This window comes from Condylura cristata, unplaced genomic scaffold, assembly GCF_000260355.1.
Source record: "Condylura cristata isolate star-nosed mole 26May11 unplaced genomic scaffold, ConCri1.0 scaffold00020, whole genome shotgun sequence".
Classification (NCBI taxonomy): Eukaryota; Metazoa; Chordata; class Mammalia; order Eulipotyphla; family Talpidae; genus Condylura; species Condylura cristata.
In genome coordinates this window covers 23,296,037-23,312,426 of record NW_004567121.1, presented here as the reverse complement: position 1 = coordinate 23,312,426, position 16,390 = coordinate 23,296,037, and the positions used below count along the sequence as shown (strand labels likewise).

The 16,390-nt window shown below is 38.7% G+C and overlaps 1 protein-coding gene across 2 annotated transcripts in view; it reads left to right on the top strand.

The window, feature by feature from the left end:
- The window catches only part of TTC27 (tetratricopeptide repeat domain 27), a 107,084-nt gene that overhangs the window by 11,261 nt on the left and 79,433 nt on the right, over nucleotides 1-16,390 (top strand). For both annotated transcript variants that reach the window (XM_004686307.2, XM_012727680.1), the window contains exons 6-9: nucleotides 3,089-3,253; nucleotides 5,397-5,530; nucleotides 9,980-10,092; nucleotides 14,648-14,714. In XM_004686307.2, the coding sequence (XP_004686364.1) occupies nucleotides 3,089-3,253; nucleotides 5,397-5,530; nucleotides 9,980-10,092; nucleotides 14,648-14,714 (479 nt within the window). The remainder of the gene's footprint in view (nucleotides 1-3,088; nucleotides 3,254-5,396; nucleotides 5,531-9,979; nucleotides 10,093-14,647; nucleotides 14,715-16,390) is intronic.

The window sequence follows — 16,390 nt, the reverse complement described above, 5'->3', positions numbered from 1 at the left end:
ATCACCACTATGCCCTGGGTTCGATCCATGGCCAGGGATTGAACCCAAATACAGCACAGCAGACCTTTTCTGTCTCGCCTCTTGCTCCCTTCAGCAGTGTATTTCAGTAGATTTGCCTGTTCTCCCTGTTCTGCTCTGGTGAATCCGCTCACCCTTTGGACCTCTAGCCCATAACCTAGTTCTTGTATGCAAAATCAATAAAATAAATAAAAACCTTACAAAAAAGGAATAATTCTTTTAAAAAAATCTGCATTTATGGGTACATCTTTATCACACCTCAGTGACTAATGTTTATAACAGTGACTCATAGTTACTAAGAAAAGAAAATAATACCTTCCTTATGTACCATTTTGAAAGGTAGGGACTATTTGTATGATGTAAAATTCTGTTCTAAGATATAAATTAATTCTCAAACAGAAAGGGTTAATATGAATATCTGGAAAATATAACTGTGTGATTCATTTCCCAAGTGGTTTTAGTTCTTTTCTGAAGTTTTTATTTTAGGGTATTGTTTGCTGTGACTTGCAACTATGAATTTTTTATGTTGCTGTTTTAGGCTATTCAACAACATTTTCCATTTTATCTAGTCGTAAACTGGTCCATTTTGGCTATGTCTAAGTAGGTCTGCAGATAGTCTTAAACTGCAATATTTCATAAGCAATTTTATTAAAAAAATGAAGTTTTGTTCTGGGATTTGACCCAAATGTTGACCCTTGGTTTTAACTGAAATATTCTTCATTGTCCAGAGAAGGATATTATACTTGAAATGTTGCCCTTAAAGAATCATCAAAATGTTGGCAGGATTTCAGCCTATGAAACATAAGCAAGGATTTTATGAACAGCTGTGGTCTTTATATTTTTGTCCAGGAATGTTACATCAGCACCATGTAGTGGAATAGGCTCCATCAGAATGTCAGCAAACTTTGCTGGACCAATTACACCTATAAAAGGAGCAAGGCAGAATCTTGAAAGTAGGCTCCTAAGCGTGATCTAAGGCACTCTGTTGGATGTCACACTGTTGAAACCATGAGTCTCTAAAGACTGTAGAGGCACAAGCTATTTATTGTGGGACCTGGTACCAAAAACTTGTTCCACATACTGCATGTGGTGTAATATTGCTATTTAGCTATTCGAAGATGAGCTCATGAAGAAGTTGCTGCCTGAGAGAAAGCTGGCTGAAATACTTTGCCTGAGAATTCCCCGCTGTAACATTTACAGGGAGCAGTGTGATTCTAGGGCTGGATTGTTGGCACATTGAAGAGTCGTTCCACCGACGAGTTACTTGGTGACTGATGTATGCATTAGTGTGTAAAACTAAGTTTGATAACTTTGGCATGAATGTTAATATACTAAATATGATTAATTATTATCAGTAGGAAATTCATTTAAAATTGCATTAAAGAAATGTCTTTAGAACTGATTTTGGTTTTAACATGTCTAAAATGTAGTAGTTTTACCATTTTGATTTAGAATGTCACCAATATTCATCTGCTGGGCCCACATGCTTCTCTTTTTATTTAAGCCTACAGTCATTGAAATCTCAAAATTTGTGTTTATAGTTGACTCCATGATGTCCTCCATCTTTCTGCATATCTAGCCGGTTCTTAAATATTGTCAGTCCCATAGCCATCTTTCTTTTCCATTCCTGAAACTCTTATCCTACTCTGTGTCTGAAGTCCTTAGCTTGGAAGTCCTTTTAGGATTATCTTGTCTCACTGCTGAAGTAATTTTGCAAAGACTTGGACTCAAGAGAGTTTGCCCAGGTGCCAGAACTGTGACGTGGACTTTCTGTGTCCAAGTCCTGCTCTCTTCTTTCCAGTTCGTTTTTCAAAACTGGCAGAATTCTAACATCAAATCATGACAGCACAGTTCATTTTTCTGTTTTGTTTATTTCATACCTGGCACAGTGCTTTATCTTTAAACACATTAACTAGTTTATTTCTCATAACAATACGTGCCAGTTCATGGGAGATAAAGCAAGTCTACTATCTCGGTTTCTGTGGGACTCTTAGGTGACAAAGGTGAGGGGGTTTTGTACCATCACGTATTCAAAGGTGAGACCTTTGTCTCTCCTTTCCCAACTCCCTTGTCCCTTTTTGCCAACAAGCTTGGATTCAAATTGTGGCTTTGTTGCTTTATTACTGAGGTGACTAATCAATGTAATTTTGTGATGAATTAAGTGCGGTTAATATCAACCTCAGGGATACCACTATCAGAAATAAACAACATGCAAAATACCTGGTGCAAGGCAGAGAGGGTTTTCAGTGACTTTCACTTCCCTTTCAGGCTGGGTGATAGAATTGACTTTCAGCCTTCGGCTGTTTAGAGTCCATTTTCTGTGCAGTCATTACATGATTATTCTTGTGGACTATTTTGTTTCCACTACTGGAAACATTTGTGAGGAATTGTCGGGGATACTGTAATTGGATGGGTGACCTGGTAGACTCCCCTACAGCTTGGTGTGTGCTAGGTACCCCACTATTAAATTTCATTGATTTTCACCATCACTTTATTTCAGATCCTATGTTGCTAGTTTACTATCTGTCCATTTTTCATCTCTCATATTCTGAGCTAAATTATAATTTGATTACTAAGCCAGTAATCAATCATTCTGTATTTGATCCTCATATATCTATATCTATATAATAGATACAGATATATATATATCTGTTACTCTCTTTTTTTTTTGAAGGGGAAATTCAGCATTCTTTCTTTCCTTATATTTTATTTTTTCCTGTTTGAGATAACACTGGTTTATAGTACTTTGTATGATTTAAGGGACTAGGCTCACACCTCCTCCAGTGTATGTTGTTATCCCCCCCCCCCCTATATTCTTATGTGGGAAGCTATCAATTAATCTCTTCATTAGATATCTTTAGCTTTGTGCTTGGAATATATAAGTGCTTAGGGAGTGCTAGTTGTTACTGTTTTATGTATGTTCCTCATCTTCCATATTTAAAGTTTTTAAGAGTAGGTGCTAAGTAATATGTGTGTTTATATATACTTCACATACTATGAACGCAACATTTTACTCATTAATATATTTTTATTTGTGTCATGGTTTTTAGTGTTTTGTCTTCTCTTGCAGTGATGAAGCTGAAGAATCTGTTTGTAGGTGATTCTGGTCAATGTCTGGCTATTCAATTCCATCTAGAATGTGCATATATATATTTATATTTTTATGAATATAAGAAAGCAAAAGATCAATTTGGTATTGCCAAAGACATCAGCAAATTGCAAATTGACTTGACAGGTAAGCCTGCTTACCTTTGGGCTAACTGATTTATTTTTGTGATAAAATCAGTATATACATTGACTTTATTGTTTGGTAGGTTTTGATTTTCTATGTTTTGTTCTTGGGCTTACAAAAATAGATTTTACTGAAAGATCTTAAAAAATTTGATTTTCCTGAATAATAGGTTTTAGTGAAAGATTTTATTGAAAAATTACAATGTTAGAGTAAATAGGAAAGTATATATTTTTTATTTTGGAGGTTCCCGTAGTTTTAGACAGACACATATTAGTAATATATGGCAGCTGGGCAGTGCACATGAACCTTTGACCAATCAAGTGTGAACATGGGCTTCTTAGGCCCACTCAACTTCCAGGTCTAGCTTGGCCTTTTCACACTGCACTTTCTTGTAAATATGGTTTTTATCTTGTTTATATTCCTTAAAGGCAGATGTTTTTGGCTGTTAAAATATTTCTTTAATGTCTTCAAAGATTTATTTTATTTATTGATGCATACAAGAAATGGGGTACAGGTCAGAGGTGAAGGGGATGAGAGGATTCGCCAGAGACAGAGTGGGGAGAACAGCAGGCAGATCCACTGAAACACACAGCCAAGGGGAACAGTGGGCAAGACAGGAGAGGTCTGCTGTGCCATGTGGGTCACCTCCTTGGCTAGGGATCGAACTCATGCTGCAGTGGCTGGCTATAGCTTAATAGTGCTGTGACTTTAACCCCTGCAACACCAGGGAGGCCCACACAAAGATTGGCATTTAGTATACACTCAGTAAACACCGGTTGAGTGAACAAATACATTACAGATCTTCTCCTGAAACTTTTGTTTCTTTTAAATACCAGGTTAGAAACTTGGTTCCTTTTTGTGTATTACTTTATCTCTGATGTCCCTATATAGTTAGTACGTAAAGGTGAACACAATTAGTCCCTCATTGACCACTTTGTTCATTCCTCTTGAGCTTGGGGGTTCAGCTCTGCAGGCTTTCACTATCAGTCTGTGACTATTTGACCTCCCTAGGCTCCATCTAGACTATCTCTAAGGCCTATCTCTAAGGCCTCTAGGCCCTGGACATGATGCTTCTTATTGAGCTAGTCCTGTCAGTGAAATCCTGCAGCAATATTATGAATTAAATGTGGTTTTGTAGCTTGGTCTGGAGTCTCAGGCTTGTTTTATTATTGTGTGAGGAAGTAAATGCCCAGCTTATAACTTTGGGAGCAATGACCAGGTGTAACATGGAGTCTTGTCTGCATTTGAAAATTTAATTATATACGTATAACTTGTGAGGTTGGTTTCAGATATTATGTTTTTGAATGTTTTGGTCCTGGGAGAAATTTCTGGGACTATTAAAGATATAATTGCACAGTATGGTATAAAATGAGGTTTAAATGTTGGTGTATTTACTAGGAAGTTCTTCATATTTTTTCCCTCAAATTGAAAAGAAAGAACATAAAAATACAGATGTGGTGCTTACAAATATAAAATGAGAATCAGATTATTGTTTATTTTTCCACTCAGCTATAGCCTTAGCACAAAAAAAACCAGACTGAGTTACATCATTTTAGTAGCTATTTTTAGTGTACCATTTTAAAGGGTTGATGTCTAACCTAAATCAGACTCTTCACAGGATAAATCCAGGCTTCTAAGACTGGTCTTTGTAATCAAGGGTCTTTGTGATCTGAATCTCACTAGAGAATGTATATTAGAAGTTTTGCTTCTCTTAAAGCTGCTCTAAAGCAAATTATTCAGGTACAGAATGAAAGAAGTTTTGGTGTTACATGAAGCTAGATAGTGTCATATGAATATTGGGGATTTAGAACCTAAAGATCCTGACTTTGTTAATTTTCATCGTTTATGTGCAGATAATACTATTTCCTCTGCCTAAACTGCATAGTGACATTTTCTGAGGAGGGCTGTAGTTTGAGTAAGTATGTGGAATCTAGTGCTACAAGCCTGGGTATAAGTTCTGACTCCATAGCTTACTGATTTTATATTTTATCAGTAATTTAAACATTGTTTTTTGTCTTCATGTTTCTCCTGTGTGGAATGGAGAAAACACCTTATAAACTCTAAGGCACTCTGAGAAATACTACTTTGCGCTTGCATTGTAAATCTGAATGACCCATCGAGAGATAGAATTTTACATTTTTTTCAGGTGCTTTGGGAAAAAGGACACGGTTCCAGCAGAATTATGTGGCACAACTTATTGTTGATGTAAGAAGGGAAGGGGATGTCTTTTCACGATGTGAGTTCAGTCCAGCACCTACTCTTCAGGAACTTTTGACCAAGGTGAGCAACTAAGTTATGTAAGTGAATAGCAATGTCTAGTAGTTTCGATTGATGTTCATAGAAACCCTGAATAGGATGGGAAGTGGAATCACTTTTGTCTCATGTACAACCTTTTAGTTTTTTTTTTTTTTTAAAGATTTATTTATTTATTCATACAGAACTGGGGTACAGGCCAGAGGCTCAGGGACGGTGAGAGGCTGCACCAGAGACAGAGTGGGGAGCAGAACAGGCAGATTGACGAAGTACACTGCTGAGGGGAGCAGCGGGCGGGCCAGGAGAGGTCTGGCTCGCCATGTGGTCTCCTCCGGGGCAGGCGGCAGGCGGGAATCGAACTCATGCGGAAGTGGCCTCAGATTCTCAGTGCTGTGCTTTAACACTCTGCGCCACCAGGGAGGGCCTCATGTACAACCTTTTAAAGGTGGCTGGTGGTGAGGGGTTAAAAAAAGAAGCCCTCTGGCCCTCCCTGGTGGCGCAGCGCATTAAAGCACTGCACTGAGAAGCTAAAGCCACTTCTGCATGAGTTCGATCCCCGCCTGCCCCTGAGGTGACCACATGGTGCAGCAGACTTCTCCTGACCCGCCCGCTGCTCCCCTCAGCAGTGTACTTCGTGGATCTGTCTGTTCTGCTCCCCGCTCTGTCTCTGGTGAAGCCTCTCGCCTACACTGATTCTCTGGCCTATACCCCAGTTCTGTATGTACAAATAAAATAAAATAAAAAAATAATAAGAAGAAGCCCTCTGCTTATCCCTTTTTCACAATGTAAGAGATAAAATAAATTTTTTTTTTAAAAAAGCACACTTTCATAGAGATCTAAAAGATGTCAAAATTACTAGCTGCAAAGTCAATTCTGGCATGTGGTTTCATTGTTATTTTTAAAAGATTTATTTACTTATACATATAAGAGCTGAGGTGCAGGCCAGAGGTGCAGGGGGTGAGAGAATTCACCAGAGATGGGGGGAATAGAACAGGCAGATTGAAATACACTGCTGAGGGGAGCAGCAGGCGAGACAGCAGAGGTCTGCTGCGCCCTATGAGTCAGCAACCTGGCCGGGGATGGAACTTGTGCTGCAGTGGCTGGGGAGAGGTTTGTAATGCTGCATCTTAGCCCCTTATGCCCCTGGGATGGCCCCTGACTTGGAAATTGAGCTTTAAAGATTTCAGAAGGCAGATCTGAAATACCAGTTTTAATATTCCTGAGCTGTAATTTCAAGGATATGCAAAACAAAAAATATTCTACCGGAGAGCCCAGGTGTGTGTCTTACATTGCTTTATTGCAAGGTTGCACAAGGTTATTTGCCAAAGGTGCCTAGAAGTACAGCCTAGCATAGTTCCAGGCTTTTGCTAGGTAAGCTCGGTAAGGTAGTTTACTACTCAGCAAGGGCAAATGAGACAAAAAGACACATCTGTGATGGAGGCACAGTAACAGCGTCATAAGCATCTCCTTGGGCCTTAAAAGCCTTAGAAGACTGCAGCTGCTTTCTTGGTTCAGTAGAATCTTATGAGGTTCAAGTGGAAATAAAGTGGAACAATATTTTAAATTTGGGGTTTGTAGAACAGTTAGGCAAGCAGAAGCAGCAGTAGATTCATTTTCTTTTCAAAAAGAACTGAATAGGAACTTAGAGAATCTTGAATAAAGATCAGAACTGTTTTCATCACTGGCTTGTACCTGGCAAATCAGTTCTGCCTTGTTGCTCACACTTGATGCTTGGTCAAAATTGAATTGTACTGAAGTGTGAAAGATACATGATTTCACGATGAAATGTTTAGTACCTTCAATAATTTTCTACTGAGACATTTTACAAGGATATTATTTTTCATGTACTAGGTTAAATAATTCCATTTCTTTTAATTATGCTTTTTAACTGTAGTTGTTAGAACTTTACTTATGTGGATATATATGTATGTATGTATGTATGTATGTATGTATGTATGTATGCATGTATGTACCTACCAATCTAGACTGAGAAAGTGCGCACTATATTTAAAATCATGAACAGCCACCAGAGTGTGCTATACATCTGCTCCTCTTCCTTGAGGCAAGGAAGTTGCTCCTGCTTTTTCAGTGGAGACTGAACGACAGCATTCAGTGCTCCTGCCTTCAGCCTCTGGGGTCGCTGTACCTGCAGAAAAAGGCAGGCAGTAGCCAGGGTGCTGGTGAGGATGAAGGAGAGCTGCTGCGCCTTGGGGCTGTGGGTTGTGTGGATTCACTACCTACCAGTAAGGAGGTTACCAGTCAGCAGGCTGACCACAGCCATGGGCAGTTTCCCACTGTCTAGCTCCCACCTTTCATTACCTTTATTGAATTAGACAAAAATTAAATCACATTTACCAAGGAGTTATAAAATAAATGTACCTTTTTTAACTCTTGAGTTTGGATAAATAGATCCATGAAACACCACCATAATCAAAATACAGAACTATTATGTCAGAAAGTCCTCTCATACTTTCTGCGGTCAGTCACATTCCTTCTGACTGATTAGCTGCTGTTTTCTAGAATTTCAGATACGTAGAACATGTACTATGACTCTCTTGTGTCTGGTTTCTTTCACTTATGTTTTTGAGCACAATTTTTTTTTTAGATTCATCTATGGTTTGATGCCAATAGCTGGTTCCTTCATTTTTCTTCATTGTATGGGTAAACCACAATGTGATATCCATTTACCTGTTGATGGACTATTGAGCTGCTTATTTAGCATTCTAGTGTTTGTATGAACATGTTTACTATTAATAGTAAAATAGTTTACTATTTTACAGTCTTGCCATCAAAATAGAGCACTCCTCTTGCCAGTGCTTGATACTGTCAGCCTTTTAAATTTTACCATTCTAGTGAATGTATATAGTAGGGTCTCACTGTCATTTTATTATTCTTTGATAAGTCATTTTTGAAAAAGTAAACTCTTAAGAAATATATAGTGGGGCTTTCTATGGTGGCACACCAGGTTAACACATTGTGCTGTGAAGCTGTCCACAGCCACTGCAGCACGAATTCGATCCCCAATCAGGGGGGTGACCCATATAGTATGGCAGACTTCTCCTAGCCCGCCCACTGCTCTCCTCAGCAGTGTATTTTAGTCTTTCTGTTTTGTTCCTGCTCTGTCTCTGATGAATCCTTACTCTTCCACACCTCTGGCATAAATAAATAAATCTTAAAAAAAAAATAGAGAAAGAAATAAATCCATTTTAATTGTACAGCTTGACAAGATTTGACAAATCTGTAGATCCCACCACTGTAGTCAAGATAAGTGTCCCATTACCCTGAAAGTTTCATCATCCATCATGTTCCTTTGCATTTTGTCCCCCACTCTATGGCCATAAAAATATCTTAATAATTGGACAGCAGTCCTGCCCACCTGTGCATATACAGGTGCTTCTCTCCCCCTCCTCAGGGCAGCATCCTCCTGCCTGCCATTGACCTGTACCTGCCCAGACTTCTCTGTGCCAGCCTCTCTCAGCAGAGGCCGCTCTCCTCAAGGTTACCCGCCTGCAACCATGCAGGCCTCTCAGCAAATCTGTCCCTCTTGGGTCAGCTCTTTCTGTCTGTTTGTGTGTATACAAGTGTCTTTTACTCCCCTGTCCCTTTCTCTAATAAACCTGCTCTTTAAATATAAAAAAATCATGACAATTGTCATGATTTAAAGAACTTTGTCAAATCATCTCGGCACCTTTGTTGAAAATCAATTCACTATATGACATGGACTAAAATTTTGGGCCATTCTTTTCTGTTCCATTCAACTATATATATATATATATATTTTTTTTTTTTTTAAGATTTATTTGTACATACAGAACTGGGGTACAGGCCAGAGGCTCAGGGGCGGTGAGAGGCTTCACCAGAGACAGAGTGGGGAGCAGAACAGGCAGATCAACGAAGTACACTGCTGAGGGGAGTAGCGGGCGGGTCAGGAGAGGTCTGCCACGCCATGTGGTCTCCTCCGGGGCAGGTGGGATTTGAACTCATGCGGAAGTGGCTTTAGCTTCTCAGTGCAGTGCTTTAACCCGCTGCGCCACCAGGGAGGGCCTCAACTATATTTTTATCTTAATGCGAGGTTCATATTGTGTTTGTAGTAGTTTTTATTCATTTTTAGATTGTATTCTATATCATATTGAGAAGCGGAGTTGGGAGTTAAATTTTAGATTAGAATTCAGAGGCAGAGTGGAAAGATCTGGGTTTGAATGATGATGTATCAGCAGAGAGGCTTTCACACACTAGACTCAATTTCTTCTCTGTTAGTTGATATTGACTGTGTATCCCTTGGGGGCTAGGAGATAAAGTAAAGTGTTTTCAAATACGTGTCTCGTTGGAAAGTGCCTCTTTATCATATATATGTAGGCATTTCGTAATCTTACACACCATGGTAAGGTAACCCCACCAGTAATTAATTGCGTGTTTCTGTTGGATGAATCAAACTTAATTTTGGGTCTCCAAATATTTCCTTTTGTATTCCACCAGAATCTTGAACTCAATGATGACACTGTTCTGAATGAGATAAAGTTAGCAGATTGTGAACAATTTCAGATGCCTGATCTGTGTGCTGAAGAGCTTGCTGTTATCCTTGGAGTCTGGTAAGATAATGACCTGCTTGGCTACTTCAAAGACCTTGAATGAGGGTTCTCTTGTGTTGAGGGAATCATTATTTATGGCATTCCCAAAAGTTCTGGATGAATTGGGAATTCTGTAGTGCCCACCAAGGTTGAGACTAGTTAGGCACCCAGCCCAAAGGATCTCCTGGGAATTGACATAGTCATCTTTTTCTGACTTTCATTAAGGAAAATTTCTTTGGCTAGTCTTAGTTAGGAATAACATTTACATATTTCCTTTCTTTTCCATTCCATCTCTTTCCTTTTGAACACTTCTGGAGCTCTTACACTCTCTATGAAACCTTGGTCAGAAACAGGCCCTCTACAAATGGTTTAGCACCAAGTTTCCCACCAGCAGGCAGTGTGATGGGCAAGGGGATACCAGAAGGCTTCTGAGACAGTGGGCCCTCAGCATTGGATCCCAGTTCTGCTTCTGAGTGGTGTCATATCATTCTGTTGTGTAGGATAGGAATAGACACTTAAGAGCGATGGCAATGACTATTTTGACCTTTGAGGATATTCACACTTCAAAGGGTAGAATTATATTTTAATACTGTATATAATATAATATATAATACTGAGCCTTATATATGGGGGAAATCACTTTTCCTTTTTTTCCATTGGGGAGTAATTCAAAGTTGGAAAAAAGTTGCAAAAAACTTTTGAGAATAACTTTCCAACATTATACCCTATCACTTGTGAATTCTTTAATGTGTGTTTCCAACAAAGGCATTTTTTGTACTGCGATGAAAGTCAGGAAAATTAACATTTATATTTTACTATCATTTAGTTTTCAGACCTAATTCACGTCTGCCAGTTGTCTTTCTAGCACAGGACCAAGGCTGGAACAGAGGTGTGCCTTTATTGTCATGTGACTAGCTTCTGTCAGGCTGAAATAGCTCCTTGTCTTGGCTTGACTTTCATGATCTTGACACTTTTGAAACTGATAGGCCTGTTCATACGTAGGCTTGCGTTTAATTTGAGTTTATCTAATTTTTTAAGAATTAAATGATTGGATTTGTACTGTGCATGGTCAGCAGGGCTGTCAGGGCTTCAGCTCTGAGGTTCTCACTATACCTGGCAGTGGGGGCACATGGTGATTGCCCTGTTCCTGATAATGTCACATTTCATCATGGCATTAAGGTGGTGCAGGCCCATCAGCTCCACCATGAGGTTTCAGTCTTTTTTGTCTTTGTAATTAACATCACAAAGGAAGGTACAGTCAGGCTACCTAAATACTGGGTTTCTCACCTGGAGGTTTAGTAATGTTCAAAATAGAATATGTCAAAATATTAGAAGAATTGAGAACAGTTGTAATGGAGATTGCTATTTTTCAGATGGCCAAACAGGATCCGAGAGGCTAAATGACCTGGTCACAACTACAAAACAGCACTAGGGACTGCATCTAGGTTTTTCTGACCCTCAATTTTGAGTTCTCCTTTTTACCATTTCTTAAAATGTTATTTTGGCAAGTTCATAATTGTCAGCATATCAGAAAATTAAATCAAGTCAGATATCAATATTCTTAGGCATTCTGTGTATTGAGCTTTAGTTAATTGACTTTACAGTCGGACTTCATAGATGAGAAAGGACTAAGAAGAAAACCAAGAAAATGCTTGTCTCCAAATACTGTTTTTTTTTTTTTAAAGATTTATGAATACAGCATTGTGTTACAGTTCAGAGGTGCAGGGGTGGTGAGAGAATTCACCAGAGACAGAGCAGGGAGCAGAACAGGCAAATTGACAAAATACACTGCTGAGGGGAGCAGCGGGCGAGACAGGAGAGGTCTGCCATGCCATGTGGGTCACCTCCGGGGCAGAGGTTGAATTTGCACCAAAGAGGCAGCTGCCAGGTTCGCAGTCCTGCACTTTAACCTGCTTTACTACCAGGGAGTGTTTCCAAGTACTATTTTCCCCCCAAAGAAGATCTATGTGTAATCTCGAAGCCATAGAGAACAATTAAAGGTGCTGAGTAGATTTCATAGGCAATTTGAATCTTCTTTGTTTTAGAAACTCCTTGATTATATTCTGAGTCTTGGAACATCTGAAGGAGTTTGTAAACCTTTAGGTTTGAAAATAGGTAAACTGATGGTTTGTATGCATGGAGTTACTTTGGGACTTGTAAAAAGAGATTGTGTAATACTTTGACCCTTGTGGTCCCTACCCCCTATGCATAGGTGACCTGGACACTATGGTAGGCTCAGTTGCTTTGGAAAGGAGAGACAGACAAGCTGAATGCACACAGCTAGAAGGCACTGGCCCAGTGGTGGGCTTGCTGCATTCTGCATCCCTTGTACCATTTCCTTCCCTGGCCTCCTGCTTGACTTTGTTTTACCTGAAGGCCCATATGTTGAAACTTGCCTGTGTCTCTTCAAGTTGGTATTTTGGATTGCTTTTGTGTAAAGTAACTATGGAAGGAGTTCCTTAAAAAATATCATCCTTTAGTTATTCAGACTGTCAGTGTAGGGGAGAGTAAATCCTTTTAAATTAACGGTCTGAAACTCAGGTATGCATAGTAATATGTTCTAAACCCAAGTTAGTAAATTATAAAGAGTTGTGGCCTGACTGACTATACCATAATTACTTGTAATGAGCCTGTAGTAATTCACTTCATCTGTATACACTAAGCAGTGAATTTAGCATTGGAATTCAGGTTTGGAATGTGAGAGATAAATGTTAATCCATTTTAGATGAGGTTCTTATCTTGGAATGACTTTTATGCTGTTATTCACTCATCAGAATCATAGAGTCTTAGAACTGAAAAGACCGGGGATTAATTGGATCAGTTTGTGACCTGGTACATAATGCCTTTGTGAAGTTAAACTAGAAATGTTTGCTTGTGTATGTATATGTCTTGTGACTGTTTTAAGCAAATTGATTTTGTCTTTCCCCTTTCATCATTTTACTTTTTCTTACCAACAATCATTGTAGGTTTATTTTAAGATTATTATTATTATTTGAAATGTTCATCTTTTTTTTTAATCACATTGAGGTATCGTCTCACACCTGTGAGAGTGACACATTTTTATTTTATTATTTCTAAAAGATTTATTTAGTATCTTACAGAACTGGTGTACAGGCCAGAGGTGTGGTAAATGAGAGGCCTCACCAGAGACAGAGTGGGGAGCAGAACAGGCAGATCTACTGAAATACACTGCTGACGGGAGTGGCGGACAGGTCAGGAGAGATCTGCCATGCCACGTGGGTCAGCCCCCTGGCCAGGGATCAAACGCTGCTGTGGCTTCTGAGAGCTTCATAATGCGGCGCTTTAACATGTTGCGCTACCAGGAGTAGCCCCGTTTTTATTTTTCTTGAGGTGGCGCTGTGTTACTACACATACCAGCACCAGGGCACCCGCAGCCTCTGCCATGGTGCACTGGCCTCCCGACTCCCTGCTCTCCCTCCCCACCTCCACTAGACTCAGTTCTACAGCCAGACTTCTAGGGTTTGTGACTGGTTTGGTTCTGTCTGACCTTTTGTTTTGCTTCTCTGTATTCCACATGAGTGAAACCATCTGGTGTTTGTCTTTTTCCTTCTAACTTATTTTGCTTACCATAATCCTCTCCAGTTTGATCCACATCAAACGCTTCATGCTCATAACATCCTCCAACAATATTGAACATTACAAGGAAGTGGCACTGTTTTGTGAGGTGGCATTTTCATCTCATTTTAATATAAATAATGTTTGTATGGAAAGCTGTATAGAAAGTTTATATAATATATAAACCTAAGTTACATAGTATGATAACAGAATGAACCTGTCCAGTTTCAGAACTTGATTATAAATACCATTAAACATGTGTGCGTGCTGCTTCTCCATTTCTCACCCTCCTGCCTCTCTCTACTGAAATTCGTTTGTCATATTTCAAAAAATATATTTACACACTTTTTTTTCATTTTGTCTTTTGACCTTTACAGGAGTGGCATCTTACTGCATGTAACCTTCTGTGATTTGCTGTTTTCTCTCATTGTTTCTGTGATTCATTCATAATGTCATATGTAGCTAAGTTTACTTTGCAGGCGTTTACAATATTCACAAATTGCTACTTGCACTCCTGTTTAAGAATTTCTCTACTGAAGATGGAATTCTGAGTTCATATGACATATGAATGTTCACTTTCTAAGGTAGTGCTAAAGTGTTTTTCACAATTATTCTACCAAATTTGAATTCCCATTATCCTCCTCTCTGACAAAGTTATTTTTTTGTCTGTCTAGTGATTGTAGCAGTATTTTAATTTTTCTGGCATGAGTTGGTATTCTATTATTCTTTTAATTTTTTTTCTGAGTTGCACAGATTAGGTTTCTTTTTTTCTAGTAAAGTAAATTATGTCTAAATTTAGCATATTAACTGCATTATATTTGGCAGCTTATTTTTATGTTTTGTACTTACCTTGGAAAACTCATATTGGCATTTGTTTATAATGTAATTATATTAAAACATCTGTTTTCAACTGTATAGTTTACTTTGCCTTTTTAAAATTTTTGCCTCTTTAGATACAACCTGTATTTTAGAATTAATTTACTTTTTCTTTAATTTAAAGCACTAATTTCCAAAAGAATAACCCAGTGCATAAACTAACAGAAGAGGAGCTGCTGGCATTTACATCAGTGAGTAAAATCTTTCTCCTTTCCACCTCGCCTTTTTTTTCACTTGTGAATTATTTTGTCTCAGGTGTATTCTTGTCTCATAATGCCCATGTTGAAACACTGCTACCTAAAGGAATTAAAGGTGAAAAAAACCTCATTATTTTAGTTTCCAAGTAGCACTTATGTTGATACTGATTTATTTTTATTTTTCATTTAAGTTTTTTTTGTGTAAAGTATACTTTACTGATGGTATTTGACAAGGTTGGATTCTCAAAGCCCCTCTCCTTTTGCAAGGAGCTGGGATGGAACTGTGATGAGTTGAGGAAATTCTCTGTCGGGGAGTAAGGAAGGACTTTCCAGTCTTCACTCCAAAGCCACTATAGTTTATAACTCTTTTGTTAGATGCTGAGGGTGACTCCTCAATGGACGTGATGAAAAAGAGGGCTTAAGGGAATTAAGAAGGAGAACTTGGATTGTACAGACTGAGGGAGGAGGCAGTGTCCAGAGCATTGGTGGGGAGGGGTGCTTGTCCACATTTAACAGAATAGAATAATCAGGAAAAATGTGCCCCAAGAAAAGACTGGGTGCTTTGATAATTGGAGTGCATTGTATCAGTGGAATATCTGGGTCATCACCTCATTACAGAGAGTTGGGGAGGGAAGGGGCTATAAGAAAGTAAAGTTGATAAAGGCCACGATTGGAGACGAATGCAGTGAAGAGGAAAGATTGACTAATAGATAATTGAGAATTCAAGATCAAAGAAAGGTTTTCAAGAAGGAAAAAGTCATAAAGCAAGGATCAGTAAGTATCTTTTTTAACTTTATGGATAAAAAGAAGATACGTGCATCTTTAAGAAACACAAGTTACTTAAATACATCATTTTTTCAGAGATATTTTTTATTGCCATAGTTAGGAATCCAGTTAGAATTCTGATGACTCTTCCTTTGTTATTTTTCAGATAAAGTAGAAAGAAATGCTAGCTTAGTTTATACTATCAATAATAAAATTTTTGCTAGTTACTGTTTTCTGTGTAGGGTTTTGGAACTGACTGGATATTAATCCTCTGGGTATCTGTTTTATTTTCCCTTTTACTATCCTTGAAATCTCTGGTGTTTATTGTGTTTAGGTACCTATGTGAAAATTTTCCTATTCATTACATATGCTTTAAGGAATTTGAGAAGTGTTAGACATTTTTAAAAAGATATGTGAAGGAAAAAAACATTATATACTCCATTTATTCATTTAAGTACTGCTTGTTGAATGCTTACTATTTCCCAGGGGCTATGCTAGTCTAGTCATTGGGGATGCAGCTATAAGCAAAATCTTTGCCCTCTCAGAGTTCATGTCAGTTTATATTTTGTGGGAGAATTGTGTAGTAGACAAAGCAAGAAATGTTTAATGTTTTATGGAATTGTACATGGAAACTACACGAGCATGTTGAAATTGACTGTAGATATGGAAGGGAAGGGAATGGAGAGGAAACAATGGCACACTTCTTCTCTGTGGTGCCATTTCCCCACTGTGGTGGCCTGGGCTGGGGCTGTGAACTGTTGGAGCTCACAGGCGTCTTCTCTGTGGAGAAAGGAGCAAGTGCAGTAGAGACCTTAATCTGCCCACTGTGTGACCATACGCCCTTGGAGTGATAAGATTCCCAGGTCATTGGTTGTTAGGTATTAATTATTGAGTAAATAAGTTGA